This window comes from Thermobia domestica, chromosome 15 (assembly GCF_964235325.1).
Source record: "Thermobia domestica chromosome 15, izTheDome1.hap1.1, whole genome shotgun sequence".
Lineage (NCBI taxonomy): Eukaryota > Metazoa > Arthropoda > Insecta > Zygentoma > Lepismatidae > Thermobia > Thermobia domestica.
The window spans coordinates 1,344,604-1,372,143 of record NC_137468.1 but is presented as its reverse complement, the minus strand read 5'-3'; the positions used below and the strand labels follow the sequence as shown (position 1 = coordinate 1,372,143).

The window sequence follows — 27,540 nt, the reverse complement described above, 5'->3', positions numbered from 1 at the left end:
ACAGTTACACAAGTAAAAACATTATACAGAATTATATATAAATCTTGAAACTCCCGCCTTAGCCATTGGGAAAATCCTTTTATTAACTTAAATGTATTTGTATGTAAAATTTTAAGGTCAACGTATCATAATCACTACGCTAAAACTGAGGTATTAAATTACAAATTTGGTATGTAGATATCATTCAATAAAATTAAAACAAAGTCCAATCCAAGCTGATGTTGAAAGCTGCGTAGGCAGTTGATACATTTTACCAATTTCTATCAATATATTTAAGCAACCTTGGCTTCTTCATAAAACAACAGGCATTCAGGCGAGTAGAAATATATAATTTGGTTTCGTTTCGTATGTTTAAGCTTAACGTCCTTATGAAATACCAAGGTTATCACGGAGAAGACTTTCGCTTAAAGGGACACCTCGAATCGCTACTTGGTTTACGGGACCCCTTGATTAAAAGGTGAAAAGTAGATAAACGGAATGCAGATGGTGTGATATGTGGAGACGTCACCGTGAAGTTCACACGATTTAAAGCATTTTTCGTTTTTTTTTTTTTTTTTGGTTTAAACCAGTTTTTTTTTTTTTAAACCAGCCAACTCTGGTGGGAACGGTTCCGGTTCGATTCTAGTGGGGATATTCGGTCGAAAATGTGTAAAAGCAGTTTCAGGGCAGCCATTCTGAGTGAGTTTTTTCCTGGTTTCCTTCATTCACACCAAACAAATGCCGGGATGATACCTAAGATACAGGTCCCAGGCCACTTCCTTTCCCAACCCTTTCCTCGGATAATGCGATCGCCGAGGGACGTCATCTCTCATACATGACAGGCTTAGAAGGCCATAGATGTCGAATACCCAGAATTTCAATTTCTCATTCTTAAATTTTCTTTGTTTTAGTGAAATATTCGTGGTGGCGTGCTTTGTGATGTAATCTTGGCACTAGCAGCACATGCATTGTCTATTTGATGAATTGTGTCTGCAACTTTGGCGCCGTCTGTGTGCGAGGTTGCATGTTGTGATATTTACACTGGATTAGCAAGGGTGTAGTATATTTGATATATTGTTAACGCATCTTAAAACTAAGTAATTATTCCGTATTATAATTTATTATTATTATTATAAATTTCCACTTTTGTGTAATGCGCAGTTATATATAATAAAAAGTAAATAAGTTCAACGTACCTTTTTGCATATTTTGGTATTTTTTATTTAGAAGTCGATGATTTCGATACCTATGTAATCCTCTGGTATCTTTAACCTATCTGGATAATTTGCATGTTAGTCCATTGATATCTTGAACCAAAGTATTAAACTAAACAACTTGTTAACAACACTATAAAAATTTTCGGGAATTCAATTATTTCTCCCAGCGAAGTAAGTTTGTGACAGACAAGATCGTACTCGTGGGTTTTCTCAGGTACTCCAATTTTCTCCCACTTTCTCATTCCACCAATTCTTCCATCATTTACTTTAATCATAGTCTCTCTCAGCCTTACAGGCATAATCGTGGGACGTTAAATTCAAAGATTTCAATTATTGCTGGAAAATATACTGGTAATAAAACTTATCAAGGTACGTTGACTTTATTTACTTCCTATTTTTCTATATTGGTTATTATTATTATTATTATTATTATAAAAACATTATTGCGATTCTTTTTCCTTCCAGCTGGGTGTAGAATACAGTATATTCCTTCTGTTTGGCAATGAGCTGCTGGTATGCTCGTTCTTAGTCAGTCTTTTGTTGTCTATTCTAATTGTTGTGTTGATGGTGGAGCCTGCGTTGAAGCACTTCCCAGACATTGCTCGTAGCCTAGTATTAGTAGGATTCACAGTATTAAGCACAGGCACAATTAAAATGAGACTGTCACAGTTTATGGGCAACAAAGATGATGTAAGTATCCATGAGAATTGTTTTATGTTTATTTATTTTATTTTAAATACGTATTTTTATTTTAGCGCATTGTTTTTCGGCATTTATTTTCCTTGAGAGTGACCAGCAAAAGTAATATCCACATCCTACATTTTTAATAACTCAACCCCTAAATAAGCTAGAAAGATAATTTTGATATTAATGTGTTCCTGAAGGATAAAGCTTGCAGCCGATGTGCATTTTATGTGCCACAGTGGAGAGGGAGAGTGTAAAGTTCATGTTTGTTTGCTTTTTTTTTGGGGGGGGGGTATTCCCTTCCTTGAGGGTACAGTCATAAAAATTGGTATATGAAGCAATGAACTACACACTAATACTATGCAAAAGAACTTTTACTTATACGAGGGGAGTAGGGGAGGGGCAAAGTTGGCCAATGTTTTAATTTTTTTTTTAACGTCAATTACATGTATTTTCTGGACGGTTCTATATAAGACAGATATCTTTTCGTTGAATTGGTCTACACAAATGTTACCTCTTTGAAATCTGTGTTCCATAAGCTTTCTAACGATGTATGAATCATGACTCTTGTCATAATTAGAGGGGTTACCAGGGCTGACAATGTGGAGGTCTACAACAGCCCTTCCAAAATGATATACAGGGCGTTTCTATAGGAATTTTGTTCTGCATTTTTATCTAGCTTTATATTACAGCAATGGCTGCGGGTTTTTTTATATTATTGTTACACGTGTATTATCTACACATTAGCTTCATTCTGACAGCGTAAAGTGACTGGAAGTGTTGCCAAGGCCCCCAAATTATGTTTTATTTCGTATTTTTTAATATTTTTTCTTCTACGAATATGACGGGAATTGCACAAAATATTACCGCGTTGGAATCAGTGTTCTATAAGCTTTCTAACGAGGTATCAATCATTATCCTGTGATAATTAGAGTGTCGCCAGGGCCTCCAACGTGAGAATCTATGATTTCGTTCAAATCCCTGCCCGGTGTGTCAAGGTTAATAACTTTAATTTCGTACTTCAAACCTTAGTCACTGACTATACACAAAATGGAGAAGATCATTCTGCAGGAAGGTCAGTTTAATTGTGTTATGCACTATCGCTGTGCTGATAATAGAACTGTATGTACAAAACAGAATAATAATTACAGGCATTTTTGAACAAATCAAATAACACTCACTGAAAAATCAGATTTACTATAGAATTGGAAAAGAAAACCTGTATAAGATGTTTGGATTTGATGTTGACTAGGACAGTGGTTCTCAATCGATATGTCGCGACACACTCGTATGTCATGCAGTCCCTGAAATCATGAAGAATTTAATAGTTAAAATCGAGACAGACTCCAGCGGTAGCCATAATGCTCAGTGCTATATAGAGTCATTTAATAGATATAATAATAATAATAATAATAATAATAATAATAATAATAATAATAATAATAATAATAATAATATAATTACCAATTAATGCGGTAAAAAAAATGAGAATCAGAATAAATGTTGCGAAGGTATTTGGAAACTGAATATAAGATTTGAACAGACCGAGTTGATAGAGAAAGTTCCTCGTGCAGGTATGCCTAAATCAATTTATACAACAGAGAATTTAAATGTTTTTGCCAATGTGAACTTTGCATCAAACAGAATGGAAGTTACTTTGAACATCTTTTGCAGGAATATCTTGTAACCCTGAGCACTAACTATTTTTCTTAAAAGTTAGAAGATGTAACTGTATTTCTTTTGGCTTGTATTTCACTTCTATATTAAAAATTCATTTTTTCCAAATGATTTATGGGTCCCCCTGTACTGCAGATTCGTACAGTGATAAACTTTGAATAAATAAATAAATTAATGTGCAGTTCCCAAAGTAATCATGTTATATTTTTTCGGTAATGTGAATGAGAGATTATTTCTTTTCTAGGCCCACATTCTCAACATACTCCGAGCCAAGTTCACCAATTACAAAGACTTCCATACGTTGCTTTACACATGTGCTCCAGAGTTTGACTTCCTGCAGATGGAAACTTTGTGGAGTTTAACCGAGACGCTGTTGCTTCCAGGTGGTTTGCTTGTTGTTATAGTTGTTGGGTGGCGTATGTTGAATGATCTCATATCTCAGTGTAGACTAAGTGATTCCACAAAAAGTGATACAAGACTTTCGTGTGATCCAGACGTTGTTTACAATGTCTTGCAGCTGTGCACTTTTTTTGTGATGGCTGTGTTAATTATGAGACTGAAATTGTTCTTTACTCCACAGTTGTGCATAGTCATATCGTTACTGGCCTCGCGAAAGGTAAGCATTATTCCATTATAACATATTGAATGAGTAAGTCACAAAGTTATAGGCATAGCTTAAGGTGTACTGTTAAGTTATAGACATACTGTATTTACATTACGGTAGTCGGGTCAAGTATTTTATAACTGAAGTTAATAGTGCGATAGATATTCCGTTTAGTAGTACTGCAGAAAACATGGTGCTTTCCGATACTGTGTCACATGTATTGAGTTTGTTTGTTATGTGCCAAGTCACAGACTCCATTTGCAGACATTATTTAACAGTTTTTCACATCAAGTTGTGCGCAGTGCCGTACCGTGGAAAATCAGCGGCCGGAGCGAGAGTATACGACGGTACCTCCGTACATATGAGTGAGGTCGACAGACCAGCCGCGAAGCGCCACCATGATTGGCACGAAACGGAAGAAAATTTTCAAAAATAAACCCTGCTTTTCCTTAGTTTTAAGCACTTTTTATTACGTTTTTCCTTCCATTTTACATATGTGCACATGCATTTTCCTAACATGAGTAACATTTTAACAAGTGTCTAGGGAAAAAGTATAAATCTGACCCTGGTCAAATTAAATATTAAAATTGAAAAATATTGCTGTTAATTTAAAATATAACAAGTAATTTTTCCTTTCTCTTTTTTCTTTCCTTTTTTCCTTCCGAATTTTGCGCCTCCTTACTTCGGCACCCGGGGCCGTCTCCCCGCTCGGCCTCGCACGGTACGACACTGATTGTGCTTGTACATTGTTTAAAACTATGATGAATCCCGTTGCGCGTTGAATGTTGTCTGTAATTCGCATTATGAATGCTAAGAACACTAAACCGACTGATATTCATCATCCACAATAAGTAACCTGGCATTTTTAGTTCGATTGGAATGATGACTGTGATAGCGCTCGCGTATTCAGTGCTTCCGAAATGCACGATCACATGTGAATACTAAAATTCAGTATTTCCTTTGTCCCCGCACATCACACATTTAGCACGAAATTTGTTATTATTTTAAATATATTCTACGGCGCAAGTTCTTTCTTTCTAGATAGTATCATTCTAAAATCATCATTATCATAACTATTCTGCCTTTATTGGCAAGTCATATGCCGCAGCTGAGAAGTTTCCATGTTCCACAGTCTTCCGCTAACCTCTTCGTCTTCATGTACGATTTTCCTGTTTTGATATCGTCCATTAGTTGTAGTCTTCTTCATCCCATCCCTCTCTTTCCTGCCACCATATCCTCTAGCACGTCCCTCATGATACAGTTCCTTCTTATCCAATGTCCCAACCACTTTCTCTTCCTTTTCTTAACCATGTCGGTCTCGGCATCCCCTACAGGGGATATAAAATATGACGACATTATTATTGCTTTACAACTTTAAAATCCGACTGGCAACATTGAAAACTGTTTATAAGGGATGGTCCATTTATGATTATCCCCTGTAAAAAGTTTTCAGTGTTGCCAGTCTGATTTTAAAGTTGTAAAGCAATAATAATATCGTCATATTTTACGTCCCCTATGGGGGACGCCAGGACCGACATTATTCTTTTCTCTCCTACCATTTCTAACACCCTTTCATTAGTTTTCCGCTCGACCCAGCTAATTCGCTCCATTCTTCTCTACACCCACATTTCGAAAGCTTCCAGCCTTTTTTCATCATTTTTGCCATTCTAGAATAAGAGAAATAAATCATATCCTGCTGTGACAGTGCTTTAACCATGGTGAAAATTACGTCGAAACGTAAAGCAGTAAACGGAATATAACCTTTCTTTTCTTTGTTTTAACCTGGTCTATCACGTTTCTTAAAGACCATCTTCTTGCAAGAGAAATATATACGGAAGTGAGAGTAAATTAACATTACATTTTTTTTCCACTTTTCAAACCCCTCCATATTTATTTCGTGTTACAGAAGTTGATGAAAGTGAAAAATGTATGCTGCAATATGTCGGTATCTTTTATTTTTGCTCTCATTTAGGACTGCTGTGACTCCCTTAGGAGTTTGCTGCCAGAGAATTTTATTTCCACCTGTCACAGTTTCTGTATATGCATTTTTTCGCGCAGTGTGTAATTTTTTTGTTTCGTTGTTAACTTGGTTCTAATTGATGTCCATTTTTCTTCCTAGTATTTCAGTTTTATCCGGACCAATGAAGTTCATTGGGCAATAATAGTAGCTCTCATAAGTGGAATGAGTGTCAAGGGATTGAAGAATATCTCTGACCAGAGAGGAATTCTAGGTACCTTGGATTTTTTCTTGTTCTTTTGATTTCCTTCAAGTAGATAGCATTTTGTGTTCGAAAAGTAGATTGGATTGCTTATGGTTATAGTAAAGAATACGTCTAATGGCTTGACTCACCTTTTTATTCTTCAGTATATTTAGTTAGCGAAATTTTCGATGGAGAATTTCTCAGCAGCGTTCTTCAGAACATCTACTGCTACTCTTAATTGCATCTCGTGGCATCAATATATTTTTTGAGATATTTACTGGTATGGGCCACGTGTACACAACTCTGACATTTTCGTAATGCAAACGAACGAAACGTCAGTGAATTGGTCTGTAACAAATATTGCAATTCCTTTTTACCTAAATGTTCAAAATAATACAAAAATAGATGTCGCAGAGATTACTTAATAACGTAATGGGATATGTATCGTTAATAGTAATAAAATAATGTGTGTATCCGTTTGTCTGTCATCAGCTTTTCATATGAAAAGGAATAAGATCTAGAGCCATTAAATTCGGTCCGTGAATAAATCTTACCAGACGTAATCACCTATGAGGCTCTTTTTGAATTTCAGGACGGGGAAGAATTAAGAATGGGTCAAAATGTATTCATAAAGGGAGGTGATAAAGACATGGGACGCCGAATGTTAGTGTCAAATTCGTAGTTTTCGGGGTCACTGAGATAATTAGTAACAAACGCAATGACAGTCAAGCCCAACTTTTTAGCCCTCATCATTATGAGGGATTAAGGAGAAGGAGAGCGTGAGAAATAACATGTTCAAAATGACTGATATTACTGTCGAATCCCTAGTTTTCGAGATTTCAAAGCTGATTGATGAGAGTCTCGATGACGTTTGAGTTAATTTTAGGCTAAAAGGGACATGGCGGCCGATTCGGGAATTGACAAAGGCAACGCTCAAGGCGTTGCTCTTCCTTATTTATTTGTATCATTTCTTTACTTTGAAATATGATATATCACATAATCCTCACCTGCTCTTACGAAGAATGTGTACTTCATCTAGTTAATAATTACAACTGTACTTACGTAAGCACTCAAATGGTAATCTATGATTTGACGTAAATGTTTCAGTTACCAATTGTCATCTTCTGCAATGCGTTTTCCTTAAGAGAGATGCTGTATTCAGAATTACATGTTTTCATCAGTTTTGGCCGTTGGAGAGATAATGTTTGTTGAATCATAGCTCTTATTATTATTTTTCGTTTGTTTGTTTGTTTAAAAACACTGCTTCCTGTTCTTAGCATTTTTCCTAAGAAAACATGCAGACAAACCACAGCACCACAACAGACATGCACATAGACGTAATTAATATCAGAGGAATATAACAACACAGTTTCAAAACAGGGGCGTCATTTCAGACTTCGCTTGGGGGGGGGGGGCAAGAGCACCACCGACATAAGACTTTCACGTTTTGTACTAGTATATTAGTAGGCAATCTATTAAAGTATATGTATTCCTCAAACTCTTGGGGGGGGGGGAATTGCCCTGCCCCCTCCTGCCCTCCCCCTAAATGACGCCCCTGTTTCAAAATATTCAGAAAAAAATAAAACTACCAATTACAAGTGTTATATAACTATTCGTAAATGCACTAGGGTACATATTAATACAAAAATGCATTCACTTTATACACGCTGTTATTGCGTTTCATTTAAGAAAACATATCTTCAACATTCCACTCCGCTCTCTATCTTTGGCCACGAACAATCCAACCCTAAACTAGAAACCTCTAGTTAAACATACGACCTCGTTTTTGTCGTGTAACAAAAGATAGAAAGAAATATAACGTTTATTCCATAGGATGGTGATCCAGATAGAGCAAGCATTATATTTGATAGTCGTAAATAGGACGTTTGCTCGAGCGTTGACGATGAAACAAGTTATCCGAAGAAAGCTCCTTTCAACGCCAACTACACATAAGCAAAAATTCTACGTACAACTTTTAGAGACACAAAAGATTCAGCATCATATTTTCGGAAAATTAATGAATTACACACATAATAAGTAAAGTAAATTTTGCACCATGTACTCAATAGACAGCCACGAGGCGTAGGAGATGACATGCACAATCGCAGAAAATACTCGTCAATCGATTTGAAAATTTTAATTATATTGATACTTACATAGCTTTACACTAGGAAATAACGGTTAAGAGAATAATAATAATGGATGTGCCTTAAAATGTGAAAAATAATTCGATTCGGTTAAGTGCAGAACATTATTACGCAGTGTCTTGTTGCAGCAGGGTAGAATGTGCTGTTATATGTTCTTCTCTTGGGCGCCAAGTAGTTTGTCTCCCGCTAAATCTCTTCAGCTCTCGCTGTTTGCGTGGGTTTCACGTGTTAAGTGACGTAAGAGCGGACAGGGCTGTGATTGGCTGAAGAAGTGCTGATCAAGGTCACAACGCCCACATGCATCCGATGAGAGAGAACACACACACATAGTAACATCGTCTGCTAGGATGTGCTAGTCCTTTTAAATTAAAAGAGAATTAAACTGCTTGAACTGCATACAGCCAAAATAATGAATAAATGAGTTTATGACAAATGGCACCCGAACAGTTGATAGGTAAAGTTCTGATGAGATACGTTTATCCTAAGAACCCTGGCAACATTGATAGTTTGTGTCTGCGTATGACGAGGACACACTGTATAGAGTTTTGACGTACACATGGGTTGAGTTACAGTTCACACAAACACTTCACTTCACTTACTGCTGCAATCACGACCATATAAAATGTTTATTCAGTCCATAAATATGTAATATATCGATAAATGTACAGAAATATATTTATTATAGTCCTATTAATTCAAATGTAAATTCACTCAATACTTAAAGAAATTGGATATATAACACATACACTAAAATATTGTAAATAATGTGAATAAAATGAGAAAACACTTCAAGCAATGAATTAATTTCAACTTTTAGGAACACTTTCACCTTTGCAATTAATTGAACATAAAAAGAAAAATGAATATTGAAATAAATATAGATATATTTTCCAGTTCGAATAATAACACTTTACTGTTCATTTATAACACACTGTTTATACTTTACTATCTGCACACGTCACACTGTCCAAGTTATTCACTATTCACAATCTACACCATGCTCCAGAACAAGGTCCAGTCCATAGGCCATCCTCTTCGTTCATTCTCTTCCGACTGAATGAACACTCGGCGATTAAATCTTCTGCTCCTATCCTCTTCCCATTGGATAGGGCTAGGTCCATCGGCGGAAGTTCTAGAAGGTCTCTGCAGGCTATAGTCCCTTTTATTTATTTATACAGGACTATTTACCAAAATTCGGCGCCAATATGAAGATGCGTGGAATATTGTAACTTATTGCGTATAAACTTATTAACGTATAATTTGCATCTTCCTTTCTACCCTTTTTTTTTTTTTTTTTTTTTTTTGATTTAAAATGTGCTGCAGTTGTTTCCGCTGCATTCGTATTAATTGGAAGTGAATAGAATGTGTGTTCTTCTTATTGTTTGGACCTACGTGTGTTCTTCCTTGTGTTGTATTCTTCGTGTATGGATATCAAGTGTATGTTTTTACGTGTTACATGTAATTACTATAATAAGGTTAAAATAACATAATTATGGTTAAAAGGAAGTTGACTTGGGATGGGTTAGCAAAAGAAATGTAAGTATTTCTTCTTTCATTCATTTTTTTTTTTTTTTTTTTTTTCAAATCACTTCACGAGCATAAACTACGACAAGCACGTCCCAATCCTCAACGCCTTCGTGCAACTTCATCAAATAAGTACATGGTACATGATAAATTAATATTGAAATATACCCATACAGGACATGATGCTGAATAAAAATATATATATAGATAATATAATAAGCCTATAGATATAACCTTAATGATGACTATTACATGAATACTATAATGAAGAGAGAAATAAACCAATATAAGCTCGAATGATGGAGAATTATATTGAGGCAATGTCAGATGTCTACAGATGCCAACCTGTATCCATCTTAGGGATGGTCTGACGACTAAATGAAGAAGGGCCAACCCACAAAAAACCATATAAACCTACCTACTGTAAATACGACCACGAAGACACACAGAGATGTGGTTACAAACAAGTTATACTAAGGAAACCCCATAGAGTTTTATAGAAGACAAAAAGAAAACGATGCACATGAAATTCATGGCGAAATGTGGTCGTAGGTCTTAAGGTAAAACTTCAATGTTGTTCCAATAACAACAAAAGGAATACTGTAATAAACGTGTATATTACTCTAATATCTCCTAACATATCTCTAAATTCAAACTGACTTCTTCGAAGTACTAATGGTAATATTTCTCTAATAAATTCAACAACTTTCGCTTATCTAAATAACCATGTCGTATATACCACAAGACATTTTCGTCGACAAAACTAGAATGTACTCTCACTTCTTGATCTCCTTGGGAACGCTAATAAACTAGTCTTCGTTCGTAGGGATTCAATAGTGTTCAACTTTCTTCTCTTTTCCAACACTATATGCAAAGGTAGCAGATGACGTGATGAACTAGGTCTGATTACACCCCACTTTAACAATTTTCGGATCTCTTCACGCACTCCTTCCTTATATTTGTGCGGAATATCATAAGGACGAGCAACAATGGGTTCATTTGTATCCACTTCTAATCGGTACTGAAATTTATTACACAGGCCAGGAAAACGGGCGAACACTCTTCTGTGTTTCATTAACAACTGAAATAATTCTTCTTTCTCGTTTTCACTAAACAGCGTAGCGCGTGTAACTGCATCCCTTATTTCATCTACTGTGAAATATAGATCTGGTGGGAAGTCCTCCACTAAGTCACTAGCTTCAATTTTCTCTAAAGGCTCGGCGCACCCACTGCGGAACACATTCACCTTTCTCGCATAAAAATCATTAAGGTCCCTTATCTCGGACAACACAACAATAGGGGCTACCTTGCACTTAATTTCACTTACATTAGCTACAATGACATTTTCACTATTTCTCTGTATTAAAGGCACTTCACCACTAATTCCTTGAAATTCAACACGCAAGTTACTTCGCTTAAAATCAATGACACTGTTTAATTTCTCTAGAAAGTTTGCACCGAGTATTACATCTTCATGCAGTTCTGGTAACACAAGAAACTCAACTGACACTTCCACGTTTTCAATTCGTACCGGTAAAATAACCTTTCCTTTCACGTTCTTTTTCTTTCTTCCTAGAAAATCGCACAAAACGATATGCTCTCCTTTTTGCAAATGCACGTTTGCTACACACTTTGTTACTTCTCGAAAAATATTGTACCGTAATAGGCACAGTTCTGATCCACTATCTAACAAACAGATTTTGGGTTGATCGTTTAACAAAATTTTTACTCTCATTGTATTATGACCTAATTCACATTTGATTACTTCTTCTTCATTATCATTACTTATATCATCTTCTGCTTGTAAATCTTCCTCGTTGCACATATGTGGAAAAGTAATCCGGTTTACACTACTGAAATCCCTCCCCTTTGCAGCGACCAAATGGGAGGGCGCTACTAGTTTAAAGGCACAGAACTCTGCGGGTAAAAACCACTTTGTTGGTATGGATATTGACGTTGCTGATTGTTACCGTTGTTTACTCCAGGACCTCTATTAAATGTTGGAAACCAATTATTATTTTGATTCGGGCTACCTGGAGAAGTCGACGTACTACCTTGGTTTTCATTTGCCCTTGCACCTTGCGTTTCATTTCGATTTTCATTTGCACTCGTGTTTTGTCGGCCATTACCTTGCGACTGATTACCACCGTTCGAATTATTATTATTGTTTCTGTTAAAATTACCTCGTCGTCCACGTCTATGAAATTTCCTTTTCCATCCCTGTTTGAAATTCGAGCGCGCACTATTATCACTGTTTACTTCGCTACCGTGTTCTACTTTCACATTGTTCACGCTAACACCTGTACCACCCTGCTGTTTCTGCTTATTACGCTGATTATCGTACATATTAGTAATTCCTGACAATCCTTCAATGGACTGCACACTCGCAAGGAACTGATTTATGTTATCGGGCATAGAGCCCATCATAGCTAACTGGTACCTCTTGGGCAGGAGAGTGATGATGTGTGACAACGTAATGGTCGGGTTTTCATATTCTTCCAAAGCTTGAATTTGACTAAAACGCTCTGTCACAAAATCAACAACACTACTATAACGTTTTGGGTCAAACGGAATAGATCGCAAGTTGCGCAGACGCGTAGCTTTCACTAAGGGACTCTCAAATGCATTCTGAAACTCTATCACAAATTCTTGAAAAGTTTGACACTTCTTACCATGTAAATCGTACCACTTAAGTGCACTGTCCTTAAGAATCAATGGCATGATCGTCAAATATTCACTTTGAGGCACTCCGGCGAATGACATTTCTCTACCAAAATTTTCTAAAAATGCACTTGCACTTTCCTTCATCATATCACCTGAAAATGTGGAGAGTTGTTTAATGTCTGCTAATCGCAATGAACAACGCCTTACATTCACTTCACTATTTCTTGCACGCTTAATACGCGGACTTTCTCTTTCGGTTCTGATTCTTGACACGGTTGTCTTTATTACGTCACTTTCCACCTCTGTATCGGACGCCGTTTGAGACTCACTGCTCGATTTTCTCTCACGCTTCACACTGTGCACGGAACCTGTGTTTCTTTGTGACATATTACTTCCAGTATCATGGTGCTCATTTGCTAATTCTATACGCTGCACACGCTCTGATAATCGTTCCACATCTTGCTTAGTTTGTTCACTTAATTCACTGGCGCGGAGACACGTTTCAAAACACTGCTGGTTAAATTTACTCTGTTCGTGGCACACTTGAATACACTCTTGCACTGCTATACCGTATTCACTTTGTTTAGTCTCGCATTTCTGAATTCTGCTTTCACGGTACTTGTCGAGACTTTCGACCAAACGCAACCTTTTTTCATAATCATCCACTCTATTGTGACATTCATTTAATTAACGTTGTTGGTCGTTTACTTGGCGCGTATTTTCTTCAACTGTGCCCCGTATATCATGCACTCCATCGGCCAATTCACGTACACTTCTACGTATATCTTCATTCGTATTAAAACACTTTAATTCCACTGCTTCAATTCGTTCTATCAATTCCTGCCGCACTGCACTAATACACTTATTCACATTGTTAATTTCACCTGACAAATCATCTTTACATCGGGATATGTTTTCACGACACTCGCTACGTAATTCATTGATATCATCTTGCATTTTCTGTTGGTTTACATTTATCGCCTCAACGCTTTCACTCACACGCTTTTGATTATCACTCAATGTTTTGGCTTTCATTCAACTTGTTCTGATTTTCTTTAATTTCGTTAATTGATGCACTCAGTTCTCTTTGCATTGCAAGGAGAACTGTTCTAAGATCACCCTCAGCCATGGTGTTGCAAATATAACAAACTCGCTAACACAAATAATTGACTAATTTCTGCAAAAATCTAAGAATGCAGATAATAAAATATTCTAATTTAGACAGGATTTAGGCTTCAATATGCAAGGATGAATGCACTGGATAAGGATACAATGACACGAATTTCATGTACTTATTGACTGAGATGGCGGCAAAAATTACACAGCAAGTTTTGAACATCAAGAATACCTAGGCCTATGCTCATAAACACAAAAACTGAACATTTATACAAAAAGAAAGGTTCCTGCTTCGACATATATATCCCGGCACCATTTTATAACGTTTACTCCATAGGATGGTGATCCAGATAGAGCAAGCATTATATTTGATAGTCGTAAATAGGACGTTTGCTCGAGCGTTGACGATGAAACAAGTTATCCGAAGAAAGCTCCTTTCAACGCCAACTACACATAAGCAAAAATTCTACGTACAACTTTTAGAGACACAAAAGATTCAGCATCATATTTTCGGAAAATTAATGAATTACACACATAATAAGTAAAGTAAATTTTGCACCATGTACTCAATAGACAGCCACGAGGCGTAGGAGATGACATGCACAATCGCAGAAAATACTCGTCAATCGATTTGAAAATTTTAATTATATTGATACTTACATAGCTTTACACTAGGAAATAACGGTTGAGATAATAATAATAATGGATGTGCCTTAAAATGTGAAAAATAATTCGATTCGGTTAAGTGCAGAACATTATTACGCAGTGTCTTGTTGCAGCAGGGTAGAATGTGCTGTTATATGTTCTTCTCTTGGGCGCCAAGTAGTTTGTCTCCCGCTAAATCTCTTCAGCTCTCGCTGTTTGCGTGGGTTTCACGTGTTAAGTGACGTAAGAGCGGACAGGGCTGTGATTGGCTGAAGAAGTGCTGATCAAGGTCACAACGCCCACATGCATCCGATGAGAGAGAACACACACACATAGTAACATCGTCTGCTAGGATGTGCTAGTCCTTTTAAATTAAAAGAGAATTAAACTGCTTGAACTGCATACAGCCAAAATAATGAATAAATGAGTTTATGACAGAATGAAAACATATTCTGTTGGTTCTGTTAATGACAGTTTCTGTAACTGTAACTTCAGTTGATTACAAATAAATTTTTAACGTAATAAAAACAGACATAATTAAACAAACCTAGAGTGGCAAAATTACATACGATGTCAAGTGATTTTCATTTATAACGAGAACAAATCATCCTAATGCAATTACCTCAATTTATTAAAAGTAAATGGACATAATTCCAGCCTTTAAATGTTAAATACGCTTTAGTGTCTTTCAGAATACTTGCTTTTTTTCTTTTGTTACAAGACAAAAAACGACGAAGTGTGCGTATAATTAGAGGCGTGTAGTTTAAGGTCGGATTGTTCATAATCAAAGTCCCAAAGCGGGTTGAAATATTGAAGATACGTTTTCTTAAGTGAAACGCAACGTGAATAATTTTTGTACGACTGTAGTGATTTGTCCGTTATTTATTTATTTATTTCGCAAGTGGATGGTAAGAGGCAGTCGATTTTTAACAAGAAAATTAAACAGGAGTGATTATGTAACAAATATTAACATCTCTACAGTGGAGAAAATTGATCAAAAATATACTTTTACAAGCGGCGTAATTTCTTAGGGAACGCGCATTGACCAACTAGTCATCGAAACATTTGCGTCAAATTACCTTTTGCAATTTGGGTGCTTACGTGAGTACGTTTCTAATCAAGCAGCAATAGGTGTTTTGAAGAACGACTTTAAGGAAGATGAAAGCTTCGTCAAAAAATCCGGTAATTAAATATCTCGACGTATAAACAGGTAGAAGTTATTGATACACAAAGAGGGAAAAATGTGGATGACTGGACCGGAATCTTCGGCGTACCGTGCCGATGCGTTAACCACTGTGCTACCCAGTCCGTTTCCCAGAACAGCCGTATTCCTCTCACTCATGAAGTCGGTGCTCTTTACCTAGACCACATAGCTTGTATCACAACCTAGCTGTTGTGCTTGGAGAATCCAGTGTCTATATTCAAAACACCTCTGACGGTTGTATTATCATTATATATTAATGAAGGGGGAAAAACTGGATTTTTAATACACCAAATTCTCTGTAGGTGTGAATTCAATAATACACAAAGAATAAAAATGTGGATGGCTGGACCAAGTGTCAAACTCAGGATCGTTGGCGTACCGTGCCGACGCGTTAACCATTACGCTGCCCTGAGTGGGAAGGTGTGTAGCTGTTCTGAGAAGCAAACTGGGTAGCGTAGTGATTAACGCATCGGCACAGTACGCCGAAGACCCCGAGTTCGAGTCTCTGTCAAGCTATCTACTTTTGCGCTCTCTATGTATCATTGGCTCCACACGTGCAGAGAATTTGGTGTGTTAAATATCCGGTTATTTCGTTTCCGTCATTGATATATAAGATAAAGTTATTATTTGTTTTTGCATCTATAAATGTATTTCACTAAATACAACAATGTGAGTTTGGGTAAACCCTTTTAAAAACAATTAGCATAGCATTTAGGTCAACTTTAGGTTATCCACATATCTTGCAATTTGTCACTATCTTCAGGTGCATATATATATATATATATATATATATATATATATATATATATATATATATATATGAATATCCATGCAGTAGCTTCCTACAAATTAAGAAATAATAAAATCTTCATTAAGTACATAAAAAACGAATGATTATTTACTTTATAAATGTCGGATGAAGTATTGGTCCTATATAATCTAATTTTTGTATTGACTATTGTATGTTTGCAATTTTTAACAATTTTTATAATAATAAATCGATGTCATCCATATCTCCTCTTTGTAGAAATTATTTCTTCAAGATTTCGGCAAAAAATCGTCATTCCTATACGAAATAATGCCGAGTCTTTAAAAACTTTTAGGGAAAAAGTGGTAAATTTTCAATTTTACGGTTGTCAGAAGTAGTAAAATCGATTTGAATTGCATGTTTATTCTTCCATCATTTCATTTCTTTTTTTCTAGTGTTATCTCCATAAGAAGATAGTTCCGTTCGGTGTTTCCAACCTTAAAACTTTGTAATTCACAAATGAATCGCAATTTAAATTGGGTAATGAACGCAAGTAACAGAACATTTTAAAATTTTTAACTTTTTTTTTTTTTACTTAAGTTTTTTCTAAGTGAGCAAAGAAATAATACAATATATTTTTTGTACCTAAAAAATATATATATGATATAACTATTTAAGGTGTTCTTTGACCGTTTTCTGTTTCAGGAGAATATAGTAATATTCCTTTTGAAGAGCTTCTAGTCTGGGTTCAGACCCAAACAAGTCCAAATGCTGTGTTTGCTGGTCCCATGCCAGTGATGGCAAATCTCTTGCTATCCACGCGGAGGCCGATTGTCAATCATCCACATTATGAAGACGCAGGAGTTAGGTGGGTAATCTTCAGTCTGCAACATATTGTAGAGGATGCTTCTTAATTCCTGGTACAGCGTTTGAGAAATAATGCTAGTCATAAAAAAAGAGCAAAAAAAATAAAAATCAAGTTAGTCGCTGGGTTTGATAATATGCGAGAAAGTGAACTTTGAGACCACGTAACACAAAAACTATTCGCTTTCGAGGAAGCGTTGTAGATAATTTTAGAGGAAGTCGTACTTGAAGACTCAATAGTATCCGATTCAAAGTTAAGAGTGGTGTGCAAGGTTATTTTGTTCGCTTGTTTGCTTGTTACTGATGTACCTTTGCTCAGGAGATTACTCGAGATTCTTTTAGTGTTACACGGGGCGCGGTGGCTCAGTGGCAGAGCATTCACCTCCGATGCTTGGGGTCCCTGGTTCGATCCCAGCTTGTGCCGTGTGGACTTTGTGGTGGACAAACACCTTGCTGGTGGGAGTTCTCCCGTTTCCTCCCACTTTCTTCATTCCACCATTTCACTCATCTCTCATCATCACCGTCTCCTTTAGCATAATTGGTATAACCGTGGGACGTAAAACTTAAAGATTTCATTTCATTTCTTTTAGTGTTACAGAGAACACCTACCGCACCATCTCCAAATACTTAAATTGGATGTTACCTTTACCGCTGGTCTATTGACTAGTACGCACACCTTTGATGCACAGGGTCTCCGGTTCGATTCTTGGTCTGAAAGCATTAAAAAAATTGAACCCATTACTGTGCTTTGGATTCCACCTTAAATTGTAGAAATGAAATCTTTTAAATTTTACGTCCCACGGGTGTGCCGGATAGGCTAAAGGAGACGATGATGAGAAATGAATGAAATGGTGGAATGAAGGAAGTGGAAAGAAACGGGAAACCCCAAAAATCCCCCCACACGGTGTTTGTCCACCACAAAGTTCACTTGGCGCGAGATAGGATCGAACCAGGGGCCCTATACACCAGAGGTGAAGCTCTATCACTGAGCCATCGCGCCCCTCCTTAAATTGTAGATGCACGTTTCATATATATCCTTGGTGTTGAAAAAGACCGTTAAACTTCGATGAACGACCAACCAATTAAATTGAGAATTGATGGATACTTCCAGATATCTTTTTGTATTACGTGTTCTCAAAATTCATTTTTCCATAGAGGAACAAAGCAGGTTTGTGACAGTTTTTGACTTGGTCTTGTAAGCACAATCCAACTTCCCAAACGTTGTAGCAGAGTTGTGAAATATATTGGCTGTCCGTTGTTCGCTCTATTGTCTCTTGTACATACTGGTATTATCTTTAAATAAAAATGAAAGATGACTGAACCATTTGAAATGCATTTTTCAGTACAGTTATTACTTACTTCATACTGGGTTTTTATCATGTCGCTTTAATTAAAATGCGTGTCCTAAATGAGGAAAGGAGAATTCAAATTGTATGGAAAACTAGAGTATCTCAGTAGCCCGTCAAGTTAGGACGATACAGCGTGGAATATAAGCTCCTCATTAGAAATAAGAAAACACGTGTTCCAGCATTTTCGAAAATTCTGCTTTTGAAGCACGAAAAGTGGTCAGTTCTATAATACTTTAATTTCTTACGCTGCATTTATAAAATGTCGAAGTGAGAAAAAGGTTGAACCGTTTAAAATGCATTTTCAAACATAGTTAGCACCCGGGTTTCCATCATTACAATTTGATTGAAATACTTATTCTAAGGAAAAAAGTAGGATTTAAATTTTTCGCAAAGAATAACAACTGCACCGGTTGAAAGAATTTTTAAACATATGAGTAGAGATGACCGTTTATCATTTTATTTCGATTCAAATACGCATTCTAAGGGAGAGGGAGAAAGAAAATTCAAATATACTTTTTAAAAATTTCTTCCCGTGCGAAGAACAACCATTTCAGTTAATATGAACTAAAACAGTACATTCCGAGAGCCGTTATCTACTAAGGACCAGGCCGGCTAAACAGTCTATTTGATTAATATGTGCTCGTATCGTTATTTCGGGGGCATAGTGGCTCAGTGGTAGAGCGCTTAGCTCTGGTGCGTAGGGTCCCTGGTTCGATCCCTGACAAAGTAAGTTTGTGGTGGATAACATCGTGTCCGCAAGTTTTCTTGGGGTACTCCCGTTTCCTCCCACTTTCTCATTTGACTGTGTTTCTGGTTAATTAAAGTAGCCTCCAGTTGTGTTGTGACACTGAATCAACACCAAAACTTGTATCCCCCATCGGCAATAACCAGTGCTAGCCGTTTGTTTGGTTACACTAGAGCACTTGCTGTTATGTAAAATTTAAAATACAGTAAACCATCCATGCAACGCACAGCATTTGTCAAATGTAGCAAATGTGGTTGGGAGGAAAAAACTATTAAGGGAGAACCTTCGACCAAATGTTTAAAAAATATGGCGACGGATGCGATTGTAATGTAGCAGTGGTTCGTACACAAAACAACAGTACTACCACCGCTGCTTAATCGAGTCGAAACTTCGGATACATTCGTAATAATTTGTACATATGCGCAGCTCCGAGCATCAATTCCGATCAGCTTTCAGCGTTTACTGTGCTTTGTTTTGTAGCGAATTGTAGTCTTCTGTGGTACAGTGGTTGCTATTGAATAGTGGGTGAACCTGGACGAGGTGATCCAGGCTACCGGGTTGTCACCCAAGAGGAGATAGTAGAAACCGTTATGAGGAAGAAGAATTAGTCAAGCCTAGTCCTAAATTATCAGTCCATATGGGCTCCATAGGTAGAGAGATCTGAAGTATTGCGTTATTATGAACATTGCGAGCAGTTTAGATTTTTATTATTAAAAGATAACATTTAACTGAAAAGCAGCTGAAGTCTAAGGCTTGTTTCCACCCTTATAATACTCAGTAAAAAACATTTTGTTATTAATATAGTGTACGCAGAAAATAATTTAATATTATATTGTACAGCACCATTTTAAGTGTAATGTCTTATTTTAAATATTGTCATAACACAATTCGCGATTTTAGGGGCAACCTATTCCATAATTAAGTGGTGAGGTTACTGTGATTTAAGTTTGTACCTGCTGCTCATGTCCTCTTTAAAATTCTGACTTGTCAAAAGTTTATGGTTGGTTAAAACCCACCAATAAGCATCAAACACAATTTCACTAAATAATATTTTGTAGATTCTTATAAGATTATATAGAGAAAATGGTAATATGATATTTGCAATATGTATTTATAATACAAAAACAGCTCAATCTGGGAATTCATAAGAATCAACAATTCCCTGCCTGCCTTGATTTGAAAAGGGATAGTGATAATGTTGAGAATAAATTTGCTTTTCTGTTTATCATTAAAACAATGACCTTTTAAGTGTGAATACGGTTTTGATTACTGATAGAAAATCCACAAGTATGTATTCCATATTAAATAATAATAATAATAATAATAATAATTTAGTAACTAAGCAAACGTGAGCAGTATACAAAGTACAGACACTTGTTACCGGTCAGCTTTAGGACAGTGCAGTATTTAACAAACTTTATAACACAAATCTACATGAAATATACTAGTAGTAGCAGGTGAACTATGTTTAAATTTGATTAGTAATGTTCATGTAATTCCAAGTTAATTGGTATTCAGATATAAAACAAAATAAATAAAGGAAAATAAATAATGTAAGTAAAAGGCTAATAGTCACCGCAAGAAACAAACCTTATCTCTAGGAATTACTTTCGAAGAACATTGTCCTCATCGTCAGCCTTTTCTTCCAAAGTACTTCCTAGTGATAAGGTTTGTTTCTTGCGATGACTATTAGCATTTTACTTACATTATTTCTAATCATTATCACCGCTCGCAATATAATAATAAAGAAAAATAAAATTTAAAAACTTAAATATGAACTATTAGAATTTTTAATTAAATACGATTTTTAGCCTATAGCATACAGCAAGCCGAAAACTTCAAGGCGGACAACTAGGTTTGATGAATATGCATAGTTGACAACATGATCTCTAATATTTGGCAAGAGATTTCAGTTGTGATATTTTGTATCTCATTAATTGTTTAATTTTCAGGGAAAGAACGAAGAAAGTGTACTCCGTGTTCAGTAGGAAATCTCCAGAAGAAGTGTTTGAAATTCTTTCCGAAATGAAAGTGGAGTATTTAGTTATAGAGGAGTCGTGGTGCTTTAGGAAAAGCAAGTAAGTAGCCCACTTTTACGTATTCGAAACAACAACATTTGTCATAGAAAGTCAAACATGCCTTTGCTTATGTTATTATGGATCAGTGATAGAGCGCTCATTTGTAGTGCGAGTAGTTCCTAGTTCGATCGTAGATCAAGTAAGTTTGTGGTGGTCAGCGTCGTATATCTGTATGTTTTCTCGGAATTTTTCCGTGTCCTTAATATTCTCACTCCACCAATTCTTTCATAATTAATCACCCGCCTTATCCTAAAGTCCATAAATGTGCGACGTTAAATTAGACATTTAATTTGATTTTCATTTCCTATTTGTTGTATGACCTATTCAGCGTTATCGGTGGTTTCTTGCGTGATCACTTCGCAATAGAAGAAAATTTGTGAGTTTGAGGTTTGAGGAAGCAATGGAGGGGTAGAAAGGCCATAACAAGAGAGTAAGAGAGGAACGCAACCATTTCGAACTCGATGATTTGGATTCACTTTTCATTGGATACAAATGGATAATGTTTGGAGTAGTTTAAATTCATCATCATCATGATTATTCTGCCATAATTAGTAGGTCATTTGCTGCAACTGAGAAGCTTCCATGCTCCACGGTATTCCGCTAACCTTTTCGTTCTCACGTACAATTTTTCTGGTTTGATATCGTTCATTAATTATAGTCTCCTTCGCCCCTTCCCTCTTTTTCCTACCATCATACCCTCTAGCACGTTTCCCATGATACAGTTCCTTCAATAGCAAATGTCCCGTCCAGTTTATCTTCGTCTTCTTAATGATATCTAAAATTGTTCTTCCCTTCCCCACCATTTCTAACACATTCTCATTCGTTTTCTGTGTTTTATGAGTTTTCTCAATTCTTTATTCAAAGTTCCACAAAATAGTATTTTCTTCCTCCTAAAGGCTTCTTTCGCTATTCCTGTCTTTGCTTTTATTTCACGTTTACATTTCAATCATCAGTAATAATGCTACTCAGGTATTGAAAACTAGCCACCTGTTCTGTTTTCTCCCCTCCTACTTCTATATTTGGCATCTACCCCTTCGTTCCAATCACCATGGCTTTTGTCTCTCTAACAATTATTTTCATCGCATATGCGCAAACTAAGAATATTTACTATTTTTTCTTGTTTTTTACAATTCTCATCAGAACAAGTAGGAAATGTTACTTCATTCAAAAATTTATTTGATTGCTTTTGTTTTTTAATTTTCCTAATTTCTACAATACAATACAAAGCGAGATTTAATTCAAAACGAAATCCCTAAAAGCGCCCTGTATATAATTTTCGAAGGGCTGTTGCATATCGACAGAAAGCTTCATCCTTGAGGAATACATTAATACCAAAGAGGGGGCGCGGTGCCTCAGTGGTAGAGCCTTCACCTCCGGTGCTTGGGATCCCCGGTTCGATTCTAGCTCGCGCCGTGTGGACTTTGTGGTGAACGAATACCGTGCTCGTGGGTTTTCTCGGGGTTCCCCGTTTCCTCCCACTTTCTTCATTCCATCATTTCTCATCTTCACCGTCTCCTGTAGCCTTACCAGCATAACCGTGGGACGTAAAACTCAAAGATTTTACATTGATATCAAAATTACCTTCCTAGCTTAATTAGAGGCTGAGCTATTGAGGTTTAAAGCCTTGACGCAGGAGTTGCGTGAATGGGCGTTTAAAGCTTAAAGTCCCAGATGTTCGCCTGTTCGCCGAGGCTAAGGCAGACGGTGATGGTGGGATGAATTATAACTCTGGAATGGCGAGACTGGGAGGAAACGGAAAATTCCGAGAAAACTCACGCACATAGTGTTCGTCCACAACAAAGCCCATTTGGTGGGAGCTGAGATCGAACCAGGGACCCCTCGTGCAAGAAGTGAGCGCTGTACCACTGAGTTGAACATCCATGCTTTCTGTACGTGTAGTGACGTGTTTAATCTCTCATAAGAGTACTTACCTTCAATATAAATATATGGGCAGTGCTGCCAGATTGGGCGATTTTTAAGTGCCGTCCCTACCAAAATTTCCAATAGGGCAACACGCTACTTTTAATTATATGCAGGCTATAACTGTTAAGAATTGGCTACTTTTTTATTTTTATATATGAAATCACGAATTATTAGTTTTATATAACAAAATGAAACTTTTCTTTGTCAAGTATTCTATTCACAATAAACAATAGTTTTACTAAAACTAACATATTCAATAGTAGTTCAATTCTTGTTGTTATACTGTTTAATCTCCAGATCTGACAATAATAGGCTTCTGTTAAGTTTGCGCTGTTGCAGTATCACTGCCCGTATTGGTATCTCAGTTAATACGTGGGTCTAATAGTTGTGGAGAGCTATGTAAACACGAACATCGCAAATTTATCTGTATTACTGTATTGTCCGTGTTCACATAATCCGTAAGTGGAGCTACACTAAATCTCCGAAAATTCAGGGCTCCTAGATAAAGAATTTAGGAACTGAATTAAAGAAGTGAGGAATAACAATGATTAGACATACTGAAACGTTGTAAAGTATATTTCAGAATCTACAAAACTGACTTAGGCAAACATGTCTCCTTGAAAATCAAAGTCACCCAGTTTATATACCTAAGTGCCGGTATATTTTATGTTACCGAACCGAACCGCCTGCCCAGTTCATTGTAAACTTCAGTTCTACTGCGACTGATGTAGTATGGAGTTTGCCTTAACATTCCAGCGTCAACAGGCCGAAACAGCGGTCGCTGCCTGACCATTGCCAATCCAAATGTCTGACAGTTTTATGTTTGAACTACACGTAGTTCAAATCCGCTACTTTTGGAGCATAATTTCGCTACTTTTTAATCTTCAGATCTGGCAACACTCCCTGAAAATAGTTTTAATCCCACATAAACCAGCCAAGTAGGTCTCGTTTTATTTAGCCTTCATTCTGAAAAGGGATAATAAACTCGAGTGAATCATTTAATCAAATTGATGGTTTGAATTTGGAAGGTGAGGCTTCGAGACTATAGCTCTAAAAGTAGTTTTCAAGGTTTATACAACAGTCTCACTCTATACAGTACAGAGCTCTCTGATGACTAAATTATGAAAAATGTAATTAAATCTTTTGGCTGAAGAACACAGCTGATTAATGGTTGTGAATTATAGCAGAGTCCTTAAAACTTGGCACTCAATAACCCAATTGTCCTAGTAGCTCGGCCACACTGGGAAGGCGAAAAATCTCCGTGTGGAGACCATTGCCCGCGTGCGTCTGTCCCCTCGCGTCATACTCTCACTCCTCCACGGTGTGTCTAAATTACTGTACAATGTATATTGATTAATTTTCATTTTCATGTCTAGTAAAGGCTCTATGCCTTCATGAAGTACGTACTTTCCCTTTGTTTAAAGGTAATTGGGCAGTTTATTCTCTGTTGTATTCTTAAGTAACCAATACATACAAGTACAGTACTGTATTTTCTGAGGAAACACTCTCTTAACCCCATTCTTTCTTATTCTTAACTTATTCTTTCTTAACCCCATTCCCGATAACCCGGCATTTTCACAAACTCAGCCACCCTTAGGTCCACATTAGGCCAAGTTTTCGGGACCCTACTGTATTATCAAAGAATGGTTGGTTGAGAATGTGCGGGAAAACGTGAGAATCCCAAGAAAGTCCAGCGACAGTTTGTTGTCCACCACTAACTCACATCACCTGAGATCGAAGCAGAGTCCCATCACAGCAGAGGTGAGCGCTGTAGCTCTCACCCTTTCTAAATGGTTAACGTTTTTGGTCCACTGGTATGGGAGTCCTAGGAGGAGTGTGGTTCGAATTTCGCATCAAATTAAGTTTCAGTATAATTTTGTCTCTGATATAGAGTTATACTTAAAACAAAAAATCTATTAAACAATCCATATTTAACATTTAATTATTTGTATCTGTGTGATTAGCTATTGTTGTTTGTTTATTTCCAGGGCAGGTTGTAGTATGACTGAGCTGTGGGATGTGGAGGAACCAGAATATAGAAACAAGCCAGCCCTTTGTCCGCAGCTATTCCTGAAGAGTCCTCCGCCCTTCCAACGAGTGTTTGATAACGATGTCTACGTTGTTCTTCGTTTACATTCACGTTTTGTAGAGTTTAAATTTTTAAAAGAGTATAAATTATAGTACAGTAGTTGATTAAGTGATTCACGCCACGCAAAACTGTGCTTCCGAAAGTGACAATGAAGATAAAAACGGTTCTTCAGTTCACAGTTTATGTGTCTTTTGATATTTTATTTTTGTATCTGTTTACACTGGAAAATGTAACTGGCTACCTTACCCTACTTTGCTCGTTTTGTGCCCTCACCTAATTTTGTGAGGGAAAGTGGGTTAGAACTTTCCTTTTTAACGAAATTGAGTTTTACTGACGAGGATAAGATGATGTACTTTGTAAAGAATAGTAATTTATTATTACGAAATGCGATTTTGTAGAAAAGACAAACTCCATCTTATCTTTTTAATTTGTACCTTTATGAGTTACCTGTAAAATGCCTGCCTGCACTGAGATTTTATTTTCGTCCAATATAAGTCAGCTCTTTTGTACTGTAAAGCAAAGGGCGTCCCATATAAAATGCAATCCAGTTTTCGTTATGTATTTTTAAAGGAATGCAACATGTGAGATTAAGCTCGGACGGAAAAAGGTGAATAATAAGTACTATTTCCACAATAAGTTCTAGAAGAGGCCGCGGTGGTTCAGTGGTAGAAGATTATTTCGTGTGCATTGGGTCCTTGATTCGGTCCCATCTTGTTCCAAGTGGGTTTTGTAATGGACAAACACCGTATGTGCTGGTTTTCTCAGGGTTCTTCCGTTTCCTCCCACTTTCTTCATTCCACCATTTCGTTCATTATCATCACCTCCCTTATCCTCCAAGGCATAATTGTGGAATGTTAGGTTAGGTTAGGTTTCGCCCGATGATTTCTTTTGAAATACTCTTCACGCATTGTCAGTCCATATAAACACTTGCGATAGACTACTCTGCTTCACACGTCCCGTAGGTGTCAGCATTCTTTTCTCCCTAGTAATACAGTCAGTAGTCACACACCAGCCAAATCCGTTTTGCTTTAACTGTCTTTTGAACCGCCTCTCTCGACTACGATGGCGGAAAACTTGGCAGCTTCAGGCGTCATTTTTCGGGACTTTTTCTAATGCACTGATAAACAGTGTCTCCTATTTACCGGACGTGTTAACGACACCTATTATAAGCAGAAGGACGTTTTTTGAACCGAAGGAAAAAAAGTCATCTTACAATTAGTTAAATACGGTATCAATTTTTTTTCAATAATCGCATATTGAAGTATTACGAAATCAACTTTCTGAATACTTATAGGAAACACAGATCCCCTACTGAGCTATGTTTTATGGGTGAAAACAAATTTTTATTTTGTGGAGGGATAATAACAGAAGGAAAAATCTTAATACACAGACGATATTAATATTGGCTTTATGATAATAATAATAATAATAATAATAATAATAATAATAATAATAATAATAATAATAAACTATCGGAACGAGTCTGCTGTGTTGAGAGTCATACTATATGTTGGATGAATCAGCTCAGCTACAGAGAGATATTGTGTGTAAATAATTAATTTTTTCGGTAACTTCAGTCAGCGGATTGCATTTTATATGGGGCACCCAGTGTATATATATGTATTTATTTATCATCTGCTCATGTATTTATACACCTGTCATATCATTTGTGTCACTTGACATTTTTATATAAATAAAATTTTATTGTTTATTTTTGTATTTGCTTATGCATTATTTTCACACAATCCTTTGAAAATATTATCATTTCACAGTGACAAGTTTTTAAGTAAATACACTAATGGAAATATATTTGAGGGCACCCAATAGGCCAGAAGTTGGTACATTAGAAGGTAGCTATAGGTGGTAATGATGCCATGATAAAAGTAGTTGTGTAGCTTAGCCAGAGCTCGGCTGCCAATCATGTTCGAGACCTAACAGACCAAGGTAGGTTTATACCGAGTAGAGCAGTTTTGTAGCAGTATGGAAATTGACACTATCTTGCTCAAATATGGGGTGCCGTGAAGTCTTGATAAGGCCGGAAGATATGATTGACGACATCCTGAATGTATATCGCACTGGTCA

General features: G+C 36.6%; 1 protein-coding gene across 1 annotated transcript in view; it reads left to right on the top strand.

The window, feature by feature from the left end:
• Positions 1-27,174, top strand: part of LOC145672029 (protein C-mannosyl-transferase DPY19L1-like) — a 46,994-nt gene extending 19,820 nt beyond the window's left edge. The window contains exons 8-13 of the mRNA XM_081741223.1: positions 1,662-1,886; positions 3,802-4,173; positions 6,281-6,392; positions 17,116-17,278; positions 21,321-21,446; positions 25,358-27,174. Coding sequence (XP_081597349.1) covers positions 1,662-1,886; positions 3,802-4,173; positions 6,281-6,392; positions 17,116-17,278; positions 21,321-21,446; positions 25,358-25,550 — 1,191 coding nt within the window. The 3' untranslated portion in view covers positions 25,551-27,174. The remainder of the gene's footprint in view (positions 1-1,661; positions 1,887-3,801; positions 4,174-6,280; positions 6,393-17,115; positions 17,279-21,320; positions 21,447-25,357) is intronic.
• The last annotated feature ends 366 nt before the right edge of the window (positions 27,175-27,540 follow it).